Source organism: Kwoniella mangroviensis, chromosome 3 (genome assembly GCF_000507465.2).
Source record: "Kwoniella mangroviensis CBS 8507 chromosome 3, whole genome shotgun sequence".
Taxonomy (NCBI): Eukaryota; Fungi; Basidiomycota; class Tremellomycetes; order Tremellales; family Cryptococcaceae; genus Kwoniella; species Kwoniella mangrovensis.
Window position 1 is genome coordinate 85,546 of NC_088829.1, and position 18,846 is coordinate 104,391.

Consider the following 18,846-nt stretch of genomic DNA (forward strand, 5'->3'; position numbering starts at 1 on the left):
TTCAATCTCAAAATAACACTGACACGTGCCTAACGTCAGTCGACTGTCACCGGTCCCGGTCAACCTCGCGCGCCTAATTCACCTACCTCAACCCGCGTGTGGTCTACCTACCTCTCTGTTGTCCCCCTCAATAGATTCAATCCGCTACACCCATCCGTATTCATACCCTTGTATCTCAACTCACATCTTGCACACTCACACTTCAGCATGTCGGAAACCGCTCCGACCGACAAGGAGATCACACCGGCCACCGAAGATGAGGGGAAGAAGGATGAGATATCCCCCAAATCCGATCTCAAGACCGTTTACCCGGCTCAACCTTCTCAACCTTCTCAAACCATAGAATCAAGTACATTTACCCAGTCCGAGATAGTATCGTCCCCACCACCCATAACCCCTACTTCCCTTAACACAGCCCCTCAAATTGCATCCGCATCCTCCCTCGCTGCCCCCAGCACGAGCGTATCAGCCGCTTCACCCGCCAAACGACGTCCTAGACCACCTACCAAAGGGATCCTCAAACCGCCCCCACCGCCTGCCAAACCTACATTAGGTAACAGACTGAGGGACATAGTAGGAGGAGCAGTCAATACAGCTGTCGGGACAACCTCGAGGTTATTCGATCCGACAGAGGAAAATGGTGCCGGTCCAAGCTCAGGTTCTAGCTCGGGCTCGGGACCAAGCTCCGCTAATCTCCAAGCTACCTCTTCTGCCCCAGGAGTTGGAGGCGGGACATTGGCATCTATATCAGGAAGACTAGCTGGACTGGGTCTGAGTAGATTCGTACCCGTAACTTCTCCCGTCAATGTCAATACTCCTAGGGAGGGCTCACCATTACCTTCAAGAAGTATATCTTTACCTGAAACGGGATCACCAATGATCATTCATGGACAAGCGGGAAATGCAAATGTGATATTATCAGAGAAGAGTAGGCAGAAACAACCCTTGAAAAGAGCGACTTTCGTTTTGCCCAGTCTTAGCATAACGTACCCTATCAGCTCACAGGGAGAGCCATGGTCAGCGAAGGTGATAGAGGATAGGAAGAGGGTGAGTGGGAATCCTGCGGACAAGTATCGCAATTCCAAATGCGGACCATAGTCAACCGTTCAAAACTTTCTGTGGTGATGCAACAGCTGATGTCTATTCCGACGCGCTGTCAGATCGAATCCAACCACAGATCACTCTTATCGTCAAGCTGCGGACCGCAGTACTGGACCTCGCAGCGGCTGGTGACGCTATACGAAAGTGCATGTAGAGGGAGAGAAGAGAGACCGAGGGTGGGAATAGTCAGAGCCTTGGAGGTGAGTTTGATCTCATTCTAACCTTTCGGCTGGTACCGATCTAATCTTGATAATTATTAGACAATTCCCCCTCCGCCTAAAATCCGTTATATCCACCTAACCCTCCGTCCCGTCGACCACACCACAATCGGCATAACCCTCCCACCAGGCAGTCCCAACACTCTAGATGTTCCCTTCACTCGCTACTCTGCTGAATCGTTCGCAGACGTTTTATCCGCAGAATGGGGGTTGATGGAATTGAAGTTGGAGAATGGGCTATTAGAAACTGAAGATAGCTTGAAACCTATCTTGCATGCTTTGTTAATATCTGGAACTTTGCCCAATTTGAGTCTGGCGGGGAATAAGAAGATTAAAGTGGGAGGGTGGAGGTTGTTAGCTGTCTTCTTGAAGAGGGTGAGTTAAGGTGTTTGATTAGAACACTTGGCTAGACGGAAAAAATTCCAGCCTGTTCCTATAAAATGTGAAATATCCGTCAATGGTCGGGGCAGCGCATGCTGATGTCGTGAATCTATGATATAGGCACGTTCACTTCGCTATATCGATCTGTCAGAGACGACCTGGGACAAAAAAGGTATCGAATATCTGGTTCAAGCTCTCACATCCGCTCAGATCAAAGCTCCGCCTGAGAATGGTGTCTCTCCAGACCCAAGTCAACTTGATCCATCACAGATCGCTGAGAACGAACTAGCTGGATCCAGGCATGAGAACGGAGATGTCGAGAAACCCTCGACGGACGCCTATGGCAGCTTCATACCGCCTGCTCCGTTGCTCAAAGAAAACAATCAGAGTAGTACACCCGCTGCGGTCCAGACGCTGCGTCTAGATGGATGTGGGCTGAGAGCAAATGTCATGGAGACTCTTGGTGAGCCAGTCTTGCACATATCTCTCCAGGGCGTAATAGCTGACTTGCCGTATGTTGCCAGCCCAAGGAGTCCGCAACTCTGATCTCAAAAACATCTCCCTCCGCCGTAATAGGATCGGACCTCTCGGTGCAGTTGCGCTAGCTCTGATGATCCGAGATTACCCAGATTCAGCTTTGACCATGTCATCCTTGTCACCTGGATTATCATCCACGCCTTCCGCCCAATCACCTTTACTCCTACCGGCCGACGCTGCACCCTCAACACCTACACCATTACCTTACTCCGCTAGAATCAGAAAGCCTCAACCTGCTCTACCAGATGACGAACGAGATCTGCCACCGATACCACTTGTCGTATCATCAGCAACGGGAGGAGTTACATCTCGGACTGTTCCAGAAGGCTACAAGCCACCACCTCCTCCGAAGGATCCCCTTGTTATGCCTGCGGGAGGTAATTCTACCATGCAAGACGCAGGCAACTTCACCAGCCCCGAGGGTAAAACATCGAATGCCGATCTGGGAGGCGCGAGCATGGCCTTGCAGCGGAGTGTGAGAGCTCTGGACGGGATAGAGAGGATTGGAAGGCTGTTGACGCTGGACCTCAAGTCGAATGAGATCAAGGTGAGTTCATGCTCCTGGGTGCGACAAAGTTAAGCTCACGAGTCTTGGATCCTCTCTAGAACGGTGTCAACTATATCGCACAAGTGCTCAAACGTAATCGAACCCTAAAAGTACTCAACCTAAGTGACAATCAAATCGGACCCTCGGGCTTGGTCGCTCTGGCCGAAGCGTTAAAATACAACTCTACTCTCGAAACATTAGATCTCAGCTCGAATCCATGTTGTGGGCCTTCCATGGCCGGGATCTCATCTCTGAGAACCACATTCACAGTCAACACATCACTCAAAAGATTGTTCTTATCTGATACAGGTCTGAATACCGAGGGAGCCATCTCATTAGCTGAATTCTTACCTGAATCGAAATCACTTTTGCATCTCGACCTAACCGACAATCCTCTCATAGAAACCGCCGGTATCTTGGCGATTAGCGTTGGACTGAAATCGAACAAGTTGATTAGATGTCTTGATTTGACTGTACGATCAAATGATGAAGACCTATCGGAACTGAGCCAGAAGATCTTACAGCTCTGTATAAGGAATACCGAATTGGCCGCTGAATCAGTATCAGGTGAAAGTAACAAGGTGAAGGTGCAAAGGCATAAACAAGAGGTGATTTGGGAACCTATCAAGAAGTCTAATCTGGTCAAACAGATAAAAGAATTAGATGAGCTGGAAAAAGAAAGGAAAAGATTGGAAATCATGCAATCACCTCAAGGTCAAGCTAGGGAATATGTCTATACACTCAAACCAGACCGAATTCAAAAAGTCGCTGGAGATGTGATTAGAGATTTGACTAGATGGTATGCTGCTGGAAAGGTAGACAACAATGCTAGGAACAAGAATGGATGGACGTGGGAACCTGATCAATTGCCTCGAGACGATTTCCCGATGTTGTATGAACGAGCCAAAATATTGAAAGAACGGTTGATCGAACAGATTCAAGATCCGTCGATCAATCCTGATGGAGTAGATTTAGAAAGATTGTTATCGCTTAATGATGAGTTGGAGAATATCATTTCCAATGGAAGAAAATTCAACCCACCGCCAAGATTGTTATTACCTTCTCAGATCATCCCCACATACGAACAATCACCTTTGCCTCAACGCACAACGACCACATCCGCATCGACAGGATCACCAGCGAGACTATACCCACAACAACAACGTCGGCATATGCGAATTTCATCCACCGAGATATCGAGTCCTAATTTCTCAATCGGTGATTCGGATAATGATTCTGATCCTGAAGAGATTGATGAGAAGTCTTTCACTTCCAACAATGCCACTCCGACTAAATCCACGACTGCTACCAGTAGTGGGTGGAATAGGAATGTGACGCCTATTACAAAGCTGAATTTGACCTCGAATTCGAATTCTGGACTGGGTCTAGGCTCGATAGCCATCGAAAGATCAGAAGATGAAGAAGCGGAAGAAGGGATATTTGAGAAACAGGAGAATGAAGCTTCACCTTCTACTGGATTATTACCTGTTAATTCACAAGCGGACCAGGGCCAAGACCAAGATTTCTTAAATGATTTGACTAGTCCAACTGAAAAAGCTAGTAGAGCATGGGTAGAGGAGGAAGGTGAGATTTTCAGAAAAGGAAGTAAACTTGGGGTGGCGGATGAAGGGGATGACACGTTGGGTGAGGAGAAGGAAGATGTAAGTGGTGAAGAATTGAGAAAAGAGGTGAGTAATGGTTTCTCAATTCATCGATGTTTTGGACATGAGACGTGGACATTCATGGGTTCGTTTCAGCTGGATGTGATATACTGATTTTGACCTTGACTGTGCGCAGATACTGGAAACTCCTGTAGCTAGAAGTGCAGTCAGACGAGTTATCCCTGTTGAAGAAGGTGAACAGGGGGAGGAGGAGAATGAAGATGGTGAGGAGGGAATGATCGCTATTGAGGACGTTGATAAAACTTAGCCGTAGATGATGAGTATGAGGAGATGATTAGTTGTAATTTTTATATATAAGGACTGTTACTCTTCTTTTGGTCTTTTCTTGATTTTTCATCTTTCTTTTCCCTTGCTCTTGCTTAACGACACTTAACGATTATTTGCTAGTACTAGGATCTCTTGAACTGCATGCATTTTGGCACCTACCCAAAACATCCATTGCATATCTCTTTATCTGAGCATGATCATGTATATACACATCAGACCAGTCAGTCTCGTTTGTTATGATTCACGTATTTACACATCATGCTGTAGAATTAAAGATGAAGTTCAACCTAATTCACCAGCTCTACCTTCTCCAAGCATTGTTCTCACTGTCCTCCCGGATCATACGATCAAGCTACAAATTGTAGTTCCGTATCGATAGCTACATTCAAGGATTATCACAAGGGGACAGGGAAGATCTACTTGTCAGCTAAAAATACCTCCTGATGGCCTTGATAAATGACTCACGATGACAAGCTGATAATTGTGGTTTCTGAGTATATCTACCTTTCATTTCTTCCCTGATACTAGTCAGGAGTTGTTGATAACTTTGATTGGGGTATTTGGTCAACGCAGCGATGAAAGCCTATGAGACCACGAAGAAATGTCAAGTTTGTAGCAACGAGGAAGAAAGTGGTATGACAACTTACATAGGACATCGCTCCTGTCGCTTTACCTTCTTCTTGAGTATGTGCGCTCTAAATGGTTCAGAGCCAAGTATTAGCCATAGCTCAGTCAGTTGGATTTGCTGATATGACAGTGTGCACCGTACAATACTCACCGTTTGATTGTCCTTGCATCCAGCCCACTGGATCACATCCGCAGGACTAGTCCTAGTCTTCTTGGTCTTCTCGTGGGATTTCTTCGCGTCAAATACATCTTTGGCAGCTCCAAAAAGATTCGCCATGATCCCTCCTGTATCACCTCGGAGGATATCCATACCAGCACCGAGTAATCCTTCTTTCGCTTCGGAAAGGAGATCAGGTTCTTTGATCGTTCCTTCGGTGGAGTACTGAGCGAACATAAAAGATCAGTCGTTATCCAATTCCAGGAAGCGCACATGAGTACTATGTGGTAGACGATCAAACCCACAACGTAAGGAAGGTCCATGACAGTACCAGAGTGGCAGGAGTCGAAGATCGCGGTGAGTCTACATCCAGCAGGAAGAGGTTTGACAACGAGTTCGTGGCTAAGTCATCGCAAACAGGGTCATTAAATACTGAACTTAGCTGGTGGGTGCCGGAAAAACAGAAATCGAACAGCTTACACTGTGGCGAAAACATTAATGTCAGCTTTTACAATTTGTGAAAGATGGATGCGAGGTGTGCAGCTCACTATCCTCATCAATGATCAAACCGGCAGTCTCATAATCGAGTGGACAAATGGCTATATCCACCAAGTCAGCTAAAAATTACACTCATATTCTAAGTTGGTGAAAGTAGTCACTCACCCTCATCATCGTCATCACCCTCATCACCATCGAGATCTTCAGTCTGAGTACCGTGACCGGAGCTATCACATATCATTCCTATCAACAAAAATGACTTGCAGTGGTTTTCTGAAATACACCTACTAATGCAAGAACAAGGCATCATCCCTTTGAGCACCTTCGACCAACCATCTCATCCCCTTGATGATATTCTCTCTTGTAGGTAGAGTCCTTGGGTCGTTTGTGTCGTCAGTGAGCATGACAATATCAGCAGGTCTGTAGCCGAATCGCTCGCAAATGAACCTTTGAACATTATGAGCGTCGTTGATACATCCAGCTAGTTCGCCAGCAGTACCAAAGTAGTTGATACCGATCTGAGAAGAAACGTGGATGACTTTAGTAAGATGATGTTCTGCTGGGAGATGGAACACTCACAAGTAATGCTTTTCTGGTACCGTTACCTGTATATCATATCCACGATGTGTTTAGTGCGATAGCTGAGTTAGGTGATAAATAAACTTACATCTCGAGTACTCGAAGAATGCTTGAGCGACCTCTCCAGTCTGAGGATCAGTAAAAGTAGGTCCATAATGTTGGTGATGCGGTTGACCATCGTCTGGACCTTTGTACTGATTTCCGTAAGGCGGTTGGGTTGCTTGATATTCATGTTGAGGAACATAACCTGCTCCGCTACGAGGACCACCATCGCATAATCAGATCACTGCTCAACATGATACCGTTTGACGAGGGTGTACTTACGTTGGATAGTAGCTCTCAGGCGGAGGACCAGGAGGCGGAACGTGACTGTATTGATCGGCACCTTGTCGATATCTACGAAACACGATCAGTCAACATCGGCGTTTGTCACGAGTAAAGATGAGCTGTTTAACCCACTCAGCACCTGGAAAACCTTGGTTGTAGTTCTGGTCGTATCCACCAAATTGTTGTTGAGGTGCGCCATAAACATATTGTTGGGGTTGTTGATCATATCCTCCGTGATGTTCAGCTCCTCGATAGGGGTATACACCTTGTCCAGGTTCATTGAGGTTCCTAGCACAACCACCATGAGCTACATTAATAATATTACAAGGCATGAATACACTCACATAGCTCCAAAAGAACCTTCGACACCAGTCGCTTGGTACTCGCCACCCGGAGTATAGCTGACGTATGATCATTTTTTAGCGCATGACCTCTAAGGATATAACTTGTCTGTTCGTAATCGCATAAACTCACTGTTGTCCAGCAGACCTCTCATCGTTCTCCTCTTTGTTCTTATCCTTCTCTCTAGTCTCTTTGAGCTTCTTGAATATAGAGCTCACGCCTTTAACGATCTTCTCCTTTTTCTCTTTATCTCCAGATTCTGAATGGGATCCATGACTACCACCACCACCATATCCATAGCCTCCAGCAGTCACTCCTCCTGCTGAACCCTCGTTCTCGTATGCCTCTCTATATTCTTCTTCTCCCGAACCTGAGGCTGAACCTGACTCAGACCCAGAGTGAGATGATCCTTGATCGTCGTTAGATGCTGTATCGGAACTTGAACTTGATGAGGAAGGTTGCTCACTCTCGGATGCTTCTGATCGTTCTTCCTCTCGCTCCTCCTCGTAAGATTCTTCGTATTCGTCGTCTGATGACATGCTGATTGTCGTACTTTGTAGCTGGAGGTTAATACGATATGTATATGAGTATGAGGGCTATGATATAGAAATGTGATGGGAGAGAAGGATAGTGATCCTTGATATACACGTATACACGCCCTCGTTCCCAGGGTGATTGATGGGTTTGTGATGTCAGTCAGTATAGATGTACATGGTCAGTGCACCCTATCGTTCAACCTTGCACACACCATCAACCACACAGCACAAAGGGAGATCCGAAGATCCTTCCAATACTCTCAGTCAAGTTGATGCGAGGGTACCATCACCATAGGATGTGCAGACAAAGGGCTGGAGTGTAGGGGACGAGATGTAAGATCATGTAAGATCATATATACTCGTATCTTGAAGACTGCATTCTGCGATCAGGTCTAACCTTGGATTAGCATGATCGCTTGCTATTATCATCACTACAAAAGCTTTGGGCAAATTTGATTAGCGGAACCAATTAAAACCTAACACATGATTACAAAACAACATATAACACCATCGACATTACGTCATGAGGCTTAGTGGAGTGAACTGGATGAGTTAGAGGATCAACATGGGAACATCCATCTCTAACTCATATCCACGTCTCTTCCCCTTATACCAGACCATCACCGTAACACCCTGCGTCTCTATACCGACGAGATTCGTTCACCACCATGTCAAGCTACGATGCAGCTCCGGATGAGATCATCACCCCTTCTCAATTCAGAGAATCGATGAAGCTGGTTAGACTTCAGATCGCCATTCCCATATCGGGTGAGTCGGGTTTGTCATTCGCAATGGAGTAAGATGGTAGACTCACGATATGTATCATCTATGTAGTACTGGTGGCCATGGGTGCAAATATAGTATGCGCTCTGGCAATCAAGCCTGGATTGTGTGAGTTTTCTGTAATCATAATTACCGGAAGGACATCGCTCCTGATATTATTCCCGTCGAATCAACAGCCGGTATCAACGCCTTGTTTCCTACCCTATTATCCCCAAATGCTACCATGGTGGGGATCTACTGGGCTTTATTGTATCTACTACAAGGTAAGTCATGCAAGAGTCAGATCTGCAGAAGGGTAGCTGACATTTATGGCGGCTGACAGTCGGTTTCTGCTTGGTTCTCTTGCTCGTGAGAAAGGATGTTACCAAGGTTAGTGATACAATGATAACGCTATGTGCATGCGTTAGACAATCTATTGTGTGGCTAGACTGAACGACGATCCTAGGAAACCCTCATCCACGGTGTCGGACTTCGATTCGCAATCTCAAATTGGCTACAAGCAACATGGGCTGTATTCTTTGTAAGTCGTCTTTGCTTCGCTGATTATTGGTATCATCGCTTACTCTGTAATCCTGTCCTGTCAGACCCTCCAATTCTTCTGGGGAGCAGAGATTGTTCTCCTCATCAATGTGCTTCTGCTGTACGTCTCCCTCCTCCCCTCAAAAGCGCCATTCCGCTAACACCTTAATCGGTAGCTTGTCAATCCATATCACCCTACTCTACTACCCGGTCACGCTCAAGAGACCCATCGACGCAATTTTCATTCACGCCCCAATGACCATGTTCCTTGCTATTCTCTTCGAGCTCGATTGGCTACACAACGGGTTCGTTGCTCTGGGATGGTTCATCAAAGAGGAGACCGCTAGGGAGAAATACACCTGGCAAGCTGTAGGGGCGGTCGCAGGTGTCAATGCCGTAGCGGCGATTTGGGCCGGTGTGAAGAGGTTATAGTGAGTGATACGATATCAACGAAAACTGTAGGAAGTTGACATCCCGTTGTACGTTCTCAGCCTCCTCACCACAGCTAGTATTTACCTTTTGTTCACTTTACTGTTCTCTTCGCCCCGATCAAACCCTACTTTACCCACCACAGCATTGCCCAAACCCACTCCGTTGCTCGTCACACTCATCATCTGCCTGGTGCTTCATCCCATCGCTCTTGTCGCTGGAGTGGCCTGGCAACGAACTAGGGAGAGAGAAGGCAGGATTAGGCTTGAAGAGGAGGTTGAGAGGGCTGAGCAGGACGAAAGGGAGGCTGAGAGGGAGGCTAGGATCAGGGGCGAGTAGGTGTAGGATGGATTTTGTAGGCTTATCTATAGCTCGGTAGTACACGATGTATTGCTTGTCACAGGCTGAGTTGGTGTGTCATTGATAATGCAAGATTACCTTCTTCAACGCTCATTATGCATACTGCTAAACCTCACTATTGACGAAATTACTAACCACTATTATGCTGAAACAACCGCAATTATAGTCTAACTACAAAGCTAGTCAGGCATACAAATCGATCAAATAACTTAAGATGCTAATTAGACAGAAAGATTGATAAAAGACCTTAGGAAATAGTATGATCGAGAATTCTCAAGACTGTTCCCTCTCAACGTCCCCTTTAATTAGAGAACAACATCCTGTAGATCCTGATGTATAAGGGAGCTGCTGCTCTTTCAGCTCTGTATGCTCTCATATCTTCAACTGTCAACCATGATTTCCTGCCAGTATCAAGATCGATTTCGTGAGCCTTCTTGGGCAAGGTTCGTTTCCATGCGAATCCAACCGCGTAGAAGAGGATCATGACCGGTGCCGCGAGGTAAGCGATGAAGAATGATTCAACTCGTTCGCCTGCCGATTCGACACCTCCGATGGGGAATAATGCCTATAAAGTCCGCCAAATAGATAGAAAGTCAATAAAAGCTCTATCACTTGATTTGATCAAGTCGATCATCTTTTGACTCACAATGTAGAATTGGGCGATGAGGATGATAACGATCAAAATAGCACCCAACCAAGAGCCGTATTCTCCACCCATAGCTTTGAAGGGCAATTCCTCTGTTGAGTGACCCTGGACTTTCCATGCCTTTCTAAATCTGATATGGGTGACACAGATAGATAACCAGGTGATCAATGTGGACAAACCACTGAGAGCGACCAACCAATCGAACACGTCTGATCCGACGTCGGCACAGTTGATATAAGCGATAGGAGCAAACACGAGGATAGCGACCAATGACCAAAGGGGTCTTCCGGACTTATCGACATAGGTGAATATCTTGGGTGCGTAGCCCGTCTCAGCCAATGCGGTGAGAGTTCGAGATCCGGCATAAACACATGATAAACCGATGGATAAGACGGAGATACAGATGGTGAGGTTGATAAGATGGTTCAAACCTCTGATCCTGGCACGATCCATCAAGATGACAAATGGTGAGATATCAGATCCACTACCGTTATAAAGATCTGGATCGTCAGATCGGATGGTAAGACCGACAATCGTCAACGAAGTGATGTAGATCAAGGTGATTCGCCAAAAGGTGTTTTTGACTGCGGAAGGCATCGTCTTTCGAGGGTTGGGAGTTTCAGTAGCGGCGAGACCGACTAACTCGGTACTGAAAGCGAAGAAGCCAAGGTATAAGCTCATGCCACTCACCTATAAAAAGGCTCAAACCAAAAAAATAAAAAAAAAAAATAAAAAAAAGGGGGGACCTACCCAGCAAAAGAGAATGCAGCAGTCACAAACACCGCGCAGACACCTTTGAATCCATTTGGGAAGGCTCCAGGAGGCTCGTGCCATAGTCTTGCCCCTTGGTAGGTGTCGAAATCACCCCCTGAACAAGTTGTAAACTTGTTAGCAAAAAAGGGGGAAGAGCCCGATTTTTGAGGACTCACCTGCAGGACCGCCACCGCAAATACACACAATACCGATGATGATATAAAGAACCACGACGAGTAGCTTGAGACAGGATGACCAGAACTCTTCCTCAGCGTATCCGAGAGTACCGAATGCAGATGCAATGAGGATGACAATCATGAAAATTGTGATCCAAGCTGCCAGTGGCACCTATCGAAGTAAGAGATTACGCAAGTCAATATTCAGTCATTGACAACGACGGTCAGGCCAGGAGAACATTGTGACATACCTTGTCGGTCTAATTGAGGGGGATGAGTCAGGACAGTCAGCTTGAGACAAATGTTGAATGATTGCCATACGACCCACCCAGTATTGTACAGTAGAACCAGCAACGGTAATTTCCAAAGGCAAAACGACAGCCCATTGCAGGACATAGTTCTGGAAGATCAGGTGTTAAAATATTGATATAACCACGATTTTGAAGATTACACTCACCCATCCCATAGCGAACGCAAATGCAGGGTCGAGCATTCGAGAAGCGAGAGTATAGAAACCACCAGAGACGGGATAGAGGATAGCCATTTCACCAAGAGCTTGAGTGACGTTGATAAGCATGACACCTGGTTGAGATTGGGTATTGGTCAATTTATACACTCGTACATTTGGATTAGCATCAGACGCACCCATAATGATCCATGCTAAGAGGATACCTGCGGGTCCACCATTTCCTAGTGCACTACCTGAACCGACAAAGAGACCAGTACCGATTGAACCACCTGAGCAACGAGATAAGACGTCAGTGTATTGGCGGTGATTATTCTCAGTCTACTCACCAACAGCGATCATTTGAAGATGCCTAGGTTTCATCTTCTGTTGTAAGAGGGGATTGTCATGTTGGAGATATTCCGGTGGGATATCACCGTGAGAAACCAATCCTCTGGTGGTTCCCGGAGCTCTCTTGAAAGATTCAAAGTTGAACCCCAACCTCGTGAGGAACTTCTCCTTGCTTGGATCATAGTAAGCATCTTGAGCTGGGTCGACGGATACGTGGTGCCCCCCTGCTTGTTCACCACCTTTCTTCTCCACGTCGTTGTAGGAATTGATCGCGCTGCCACTGCTCTCTAGTGACATTGTGTTTACAGTCAAGTGTTAAGTATTGGATCTTTACGACAGACGACGAAAAGCAACACAACGAAAAATGTCAAAGAGAAAAAGGAGAAGAAAAGAACGGAATGCATGCAGTCTTTTCGTCTCTTTATATACGACGATTCTCTTATCAAAGAGCCCCCATCATATCATAAAATGGGGGCTGTAGTAGTTTCACAAACTAGCTTTGGCTTCGCACAACCTAAAAATGATCGTAGTGTATAGGTGTGTCATCGGGGGCTAACCTCTGTTCTAAAGCCATCTTATGCGTTATCTGTTTCTTTTCAGTTTTGTGATTGGCCAAATTCGTCCAAGATGGATATGACGTGTGGAGCGAAGATCTGGTTGATGAGCGGAGGCGGAATGATCGGAGGGGCGAATAGGGTAAATCATTTCCACCTCTACTGGACTGGTGAACAGTGTTATCGTTATCTACAACCGACTGCTTGTCCGCGTCCAAAATCGACCTTCTCAGGGTGAGGGGGGAAGGGCGAGAGAAATGAATGATATGTTTCAAACAACCCAATGCTAAGATTAGTTGTACCGCGTGGAGCTAAAGTCTTGGCGAGAATCGAACTAAGATTCGAAGGGCTTCCTCCCTCCTGTCGCTGTAACATCGCTTACATACGTAAAGTGCAGATAAGAGAGATAAGCCATTTCATCCTCACGATACACATAGTATACGAATCATTGATTGGTTGACCGCCATCCCTTCTGGATTTCATGCACACTACGCCTTGCGTCATTAATGCTCGTCTGACACCGCAACAGCAGGAAACGAAACACAAGCAAAGAGAGACAAGAACCATACATACTACATCTCGTAACGCCAAGCAGATGATTGGTTATTGCCTTCCGGAATCTGCGGATCAATCAGTCAGAAGACCAGACAGAGAAATCAACGCCAAGGGGAGTGCACCACACGATCATTCTTTTTTTCCATATCCATCTACCAGCTTCATCTTCTTCAGATCCTCCTTGACCTTTAAGCTTCGACCTCGGACGGCGTCAAAATGATTCCCGTCATTTGGGTCCGTCTCCGCTTGAACTGCTTCCAGGTGAATCACCCGCATCCGCGGGTAGTAGGCGCGGCGATAGCAATGCGGGAATGGATAAAAGTGACATCATAACTATATATTTCCCTGATCTACTACTGTTCATATGCATGAACACCATAACTAGTTGTGAACATATCGCCTTTCTCTCATGCTCGTAACAACGTCCCTTCCTTATAACGCCTGTGAGATGCTCGACAATACCGCTTACGACCAAAGCTGCGAATTAAAGATATACAAATACCTAACATATCAAAATCCTTCTCCAACAGCTACATCATTCCATTCTACTTCTTGAACAAGTACAGCCAACAACCATTTAATTTATTACAGTATGTCTAGTAAATCTCTCACACCTTTCCTTTCGTTCGCTCAACCTCTTCTTGGGTCAAGTCCATTCTATGCAAGTTGGTCTCCTTCGCGACATTATCGAGATCGCGGAAGAACACAAAGTTCGCTACGGATGCTGCCAGATTCGCACAACCGATACCGACGCTGAGATAAGAATGTGTCAGTAAACTATCCATGATAAGATATCAGGAGACACTTACAACACCCAGGTCAGATTGGGATCTTTGAATGCTGGAGTGCAGCCCAGTACGATTGCCTTAGAGATAGCACTAGTGAAGAAGACACAGGCGATGATTGTACCTTTCATCCTTGGTGGAATCATCGTATAGGCCATCTCATAACCTAGATCAATTGTCAGTTAGATTAGGGATATTCAATTGAAAAAGTGTCTACACTTACAACTGATACTGATGAAAATACCACCGAGAGGTTGTAGTATGAAGGGAATGGCGACTACTGCGATTGACACGTTGTCTCTCAGCGCGGCTCTTTATGGGTGATGATGGATAGACACTCACCAGTGGTGATACCCCGGTACCGATATTACATTCCGTCGCAGCGTATCGACAGGGACTGGTCTCGTACACTTGCCATTGCAAGACTGCTGCGACGGCATTGAGGATCGCACCGATCAAGAATCCGACGGAAACTGGATCAACAGCATCAGTCAAGCTTTACATTAACCTCCTCATGAGTCATGAATAGGCTCACTTCTCTTGATATAACCATAGTTGATACCCATCTTACGCAATGTGGGATAAAGCACGTAATTATATACGGGAATAGCACAAACAGTTGTGATAGGGTTGAAGTTGTTCAACAAATCGTCTGAATGACATTGATCAGTACCCTCTGCTAAAGTTTCCCATAATAATAATACTACTCACTTGGTAAACCGTTGGTAGTCATTGAGCCAGCCATGTTCGTTAGAATGGAGTTGGTGCCTCCATCTGCAAGATACCAAGCGGGAAGGAAAATGAATACCCGTAGAGCCTTCAAGGTAGCTTTGACCTCGTCGACGGATTGGTCGTCGTAGCTGAAATAACCCGGTTTATGTTTGGCGGCGAGTTGTGCGTATTCACCTTTTGCACGGAGGTTCGAAGGTTTCACGCTCTCCCAAGCATCATCAGCCGATTTGAAATTTAGACCTTTGACACGCCCGGCCACTTGACGAAGTACCTTGAACGCATCACCGACCGACGAGCCAGAAGGAGGGTAATGAGTGATTCGTTTTCGAGCGTAGAGCAAAGCCAGAGGTTGAAGAAGAAAACAAATCCCAGGTAGCATACTATGTAGGTGGAAAAACGTCACAAAATATGAAAGTCAGAAACCGCTCACAAGTGGAATACTTACGCGGAGACTTACAAAGAAAGCCAGAATCCTATCCTCTTTTCAGTGTAAGATGTTGCGATTGAGAAAAATGCTCCTGCGTTTCCGAAAAGATAATATAGCAAAAGCATGCGTTCCACCGTCACCCCGGGGTCCTCAATGACTTTTTCACCTGAAGGAAGCATTTTGACAGTCTGACGTTTGACGGTTGATTGATCGGCTATCAGAGGTGCCACACTGAACGACATGCCTTGGTCAGTCTATCCTGTGCTCGAGGGAGGTCTGTTCACTCACCTAGGCTTGATGAACCCCGAGCCGATTGCCAAACAGATCATACCGATAACGAAAGGGATGATAGCATGACCTCCGGTGATGACACTTGGAATCGAAGCTTTAAGGTTATTTCAGGTGATGAGCAAATCACCAAGCTTCAAACATGGAGCGTCAATACATTACCAATGACCAGGAGCATGTGTGAGGCGAAGCCAATGATAATACCTACCCAGAGACCACGGTACCTTCCGAGCTTGACATCGGCAAGATAACCTCCGAGGAGTGGAGTACAGAAGACCAAAAATTGGAAAGTGACCGTAAGAGCGTTGGCAGTCTGAAGTCCCATACCCAGAGCACCGGCTGATTGTTGTGTGCCAGCTGGTGGCGCCCCCTGAAAAGTTCGATACATCAGCTGTCCTCCTTGACCGAAGAATGACTTTCGGTGCAACTCACCGCTCCATTACCTCCTGCAGGAAGAGGACGTTGGATGAAATTGAGGAACACTCCTGTGACTCCGTAATAGGAAGCGTAGTTTGCAGCTTCAACAAAGCACAGGGCGTATCCTGCAGCATTGACTTTACCGGGAACTTTTCGAAGAGTGGCTTTTTCTTCCTCGGGGGGTACATCCCCCTCGAAATCATCTTCCACTTCGTTGGTATCTACCAGGAGGACGTTGCTGGTGTCTTCACTATCGATAGCCTTATCTGGTTGTTCAGATACAAGGATATGGTTGCCGTCTTCGCCGGTGAGGGCAAAGCCACGGACGAGCTCAGAGTAGTGTGCGGCTGACATGGTATGTCAAATTCTATCCTGATATGGAACAAAGACAGTAGGTATTCTCTCCAAAGGGTATCTATATAAGTCTCTTTTCGCCCACCTTGCCTTATCTCTACGCTGACTTTGGTCGTCTGCTCGGCTGACCTTATCGCATACCTGTTGAGATATCGTCGAAAGGACATGCCGAAGTGTATCGGTGTTCAGCGGGCCGGAGACGTTACTTGTCGTCATTGTCGTCGCTGCTGGAATCCGATAGATGGTGATTGGTCGTGACAATGACCGCGGCTAGCAGCCGCGGTAGCTATCTCTGGCGGATGGTTGCCGTCGCTCTAAACATGAAAGAGTTTCTTAAAATAGCCTCGACCGGGTTTGGTCATGCTGATAAAAGCGATTTTTAGTTCAGGTTATATCGCGATGAGGTTTCAACTACTCGCAGATGCCCGATCGGCATCGTGCGATGGGTGCTCATCCACTTGCGTTCATGAGTATACACTGCGATGGTTTGCAAGCATACATGACCAATCAAGTCAGCTCAATATGCCCGGTATAAGAGACGCACTTCTACTTGAAAAGTAGTGTACAAGGTCCCTCCGGTTTGTAGCAATTTATTGTTGTTGTTTCCCGCAAGCTGACATCATGGCCCAATTAACCTCCCATCACACTCTTCCTCCCTTCCCAGAAGACCTGAAGACCGCTCCTTTGGTCTCAGTGTCGTTTGCAAAACTAGAAGCGGACGACAACAAATCATTCTCAGACTTCTTCCAAGCACGTCAAGAGCTTGGGTTCTTCTACCTCGACTTTGTAGGATCGAAACTTGGAGAGACGATCACTTCCGAAGCCGAGGAATTGAACAAGGTCCAAAAGGAGTTCTTTGCTCTTCCCAACGAGGTCAAGGATGTTTATGGTCGACCACATCTTCATCCTTTCTACGCGTATAGGTACACGGAGACTGAAGGCAAAGATGAGAACGGCGCACCATTGAGAAACGCAAATTACAACGTAAGTCCAACTCGAGGAAATCACTTGGTGCCCGTGATGCTGAATATGAAACATAGCTTCGTAAAGATGATATTCTTGGTCAGTGCGAGCGTCTAGCATGTCACCCTTTGATCCTCGAGCCTCAGGACCTCTTTGAACGATACGTCAGACATTGTCGAGCAGCAGTGGATGTCCTCCTCGAACATCTAAACGCCCATCTTCAACTCCCAGCAGGAACCCTCGCCAACCTCCACCGTATTCACGAGCGTTCCGGAGATCACGTCAGATTTACGCAAAACCACCCTGGCGCTTTCAACGAAGAACGAGCACGCAGTGCTGAGCATACCGATTTCGGTTCTTTGACTATACTGTTCAACTGGCTTGGAGGATTGCAAGTGCGATTACCGGTAACAGAAGAATGGGTTTACGTCAAACCTATCCCAGGGTCCTGTATCGTCAATCTCGGGGATGCGATGGTCAAATTCACTGCTGGTTTACTCCGATCAAACATCCACAGAGTCGTTCCCGCGCCTAGTACGCAAGCTCACCTCATTCGAAACAGTCTGGTATTTTTCACTCGACCCGAAGACAAAGTTGTTCTCAAACGATTGAAGGGGGGTATCATCGACGCTCAGCCTCAATCGGAAGTACCTGAACTCGAAATGACAAGCCACGAGTGGATAATGGGCGTTTTTACGTCCAAAGGATTCGAAGGGAAAGCTCGAAATCCCGAGCCTCAGGTACCTGTACCAGTCAGTATACCTGCCTAGTCATATGTGGCATATTCCCACATTTCCACCGTACTATTATGCATTATATGTATACACCTAAGCGCTAGCATATACAGTTAAAGCATTGGGTCCACCACAAGTTTGCTTCTTATTTCCTGCACAGGTCATGGTACATTGAGAGCTGTATGTAAATGAATGACTACGCTAAGTTCCCCTTGATTGTGGCTGACCAAAGCTCTTTGTGCTTCCTAGAACTCTGTCTCTGGCAGACAAGACGATCCGACATTCTGGCTGGGGATCCATCTCCTGCTCAGGCTACCGTACAAGCTGAGATGGCCCACCACGATCATGAGAAGTACAGACTCAGTGAGATCACAAAGAAGATACCCCATTCTTGCAGAGAGATGAGTAAAGAGGTTCCATTGGTTTTGGGAGAGGTGACCAAAGATCTGAGAAATCGTCTGCTTGTGATCAAACTTCCATTTTTTGAATGGAAGATAGCATACTGAATATAGACCAACATTTCTCAGCGATGGAGTCTGATAAGTTATCGGATATACCCTTGTTTATGTTCATTTGCCCAGTCACGAAAAATTTCAATAACTCTTGATACCTTGATTCTCCAGTAAACACTTTGCCTTACCTTTCCAACTTGATACATCTCGATATGGTTGTTAGTAGGATTTGGTGAATCTCCTTCTTATGCATCTCAGCCTCTCAAATCCACCATCGATCTTCGACATGCAATCCTTTGTGCTATGAAAATATACTTGACTGGT

At 46.3% G+C, this 18,846-nt stretch overlaps 6 protein-coding genes across 6 annotated transcripts; 3 read left to right on the top strand and 3 right to left on the bottom strand.

Moving 5' to 3' along the window:
- Positions 1-207: 207 nt before the first annotated feature.
- Positions 208-4,713, top strand: I203_107852 (uncharacterized protein; the record flags this gene model as incomplete). Its single annotated transcript, XM_019151391.1, has 7 exons — positions 208-1,047; positions 1,161-1,301; positions 1,362-1,694; positions 1,821-2,163; positions 2,225-2,784; positions 2,844-4,472; positions 4,582-4,713. 7 exons carry the CDS (start codon positions 208-210, stop codon positions 4,711-4,713), a joined length of 3,978 nt encoding a protein of 1,325 aa, XP_018999286.1.
- A 367-nt stretch (positions 4,714-5,080) lies between these two features.
- On the bottom strand, positions 5,081-7,802 carry I203_107853 (uncharacterized protein; the record flags this gene model as incomplete). The annotated part of the gene is made up of 15 exons (XM_065518271.1): positions 5,081-5,112; positions 5,199-5,316; positions 5,381-5,428; positions 5,512-5,742; positions 5,823-5,919; positions 5,998-6,022; positions 6,066-6,116; positions 6,181-6,242; positions 6,304-6,533; positions 6,595-6,620; positions 6,683-6,849; positions 6,919-6,990; positions 7,054-7,209; positions 7,266-7,322; positions 7,396-7,802. The coding sequence occupies 15 exons, from the start codon at positions 7,800-7,802 to the stop codon at positions 5,081-5,083; spliced, it is 1,779 nt and encodes a 592-aa protein (XP_065372636.1).
- A 665-nt stretch (positions 7,803-8,467) lies between these two features.
- I203_107854 (uncharacterized protein) lies at positions 8,468-9,869 on the top strand (the record flags this gene model as incomplete). The annotated part of the gene is made up of 8 exons (XM_065518272.1): positions 8,468-8,567; positions 8,634-8,690; positions 8,759-8,845; positions 8,905-8,951; positions 9,028-9,102; positions 9,167-9,222; positions 9,278-9,532; positions 9,593-9,869. 8 exons carry the CDS (start codon positions 8,468-8,470, stop codon positions 9,867-9,869), a joined length of 954 nt encoding a protein of 317 aa, XP_065372637.1.
- Positions 9,870-10,191: 322 nt separating this feature from the next.
- Positions 10,192-12,558, bottom strand: I203_107855 (uncharacterized protein; the record flags this gene model as incomplete). Its single annotated transcript, XM_019151394.1, has 8 exons — positions 10,192-10,455; positions 10,537-11,185; positions 11,287-11,404; positions 11,466-11,637; positions 11,794-11,865; positions 11,923-12,047; positions 12,111-12,203; positions 12,261-12,558. The coding sequence occupies 8 exons, from the start codon at positions 12,556-12,558 to the stop codon at positions 10,192-10,194; spliced, it is 1,791 nt and encodes a 596-aa protein (XP_018999289.1).
- Positions 12,559-13,978: 1,420 nt separating this feature from the next.
- On the bottom strand, positions 13,979-16,373 carry I203_107856 (uncharacterized protein; the record flags this gene model as incomplete). The annotated part of the gene is made up of 10 exons (XM_065518273.1): positions 13,979-14,123; positions 14,180-14,321; positions 14,379-14,435; positions 14,494-14,628; positions 14,691-14,807; positions 14,867-15,267; positions 15,345-15,545; positions 15,603-15,699; positions 15,765-15,972; positions 16,035-16,373. The coding sequence occupies 10 exons, from the start codon at positions 16,371-16,373 to the stop codon at positions 13,979-13,981; spliced, it is 1,842 nt and encodes a 613-aa protein (XP_065372638.1).
- Positions 16,374-16,994: 621 nt separating this feature from the next.
- I203_107857 (uncharacterized protein) lies at positions 16,995-18,106 on the top strand (the record flags this gene model as incomplete). Its single annotated transcript, XM_019151396.1, has 2 exons — positions 16,995-17,357; positions 17,414-18,106. The coding sequence occupies 2 exons, from the start codon at positions 16,995-16,997 to the stop codon at positions 18,104-18,106; spliced, it is 1,056 nt and encodes a 351-aa protein (XP_018999291.1).
- Positions 18,107-18,846: the final 740 nt, after the last annotated feature.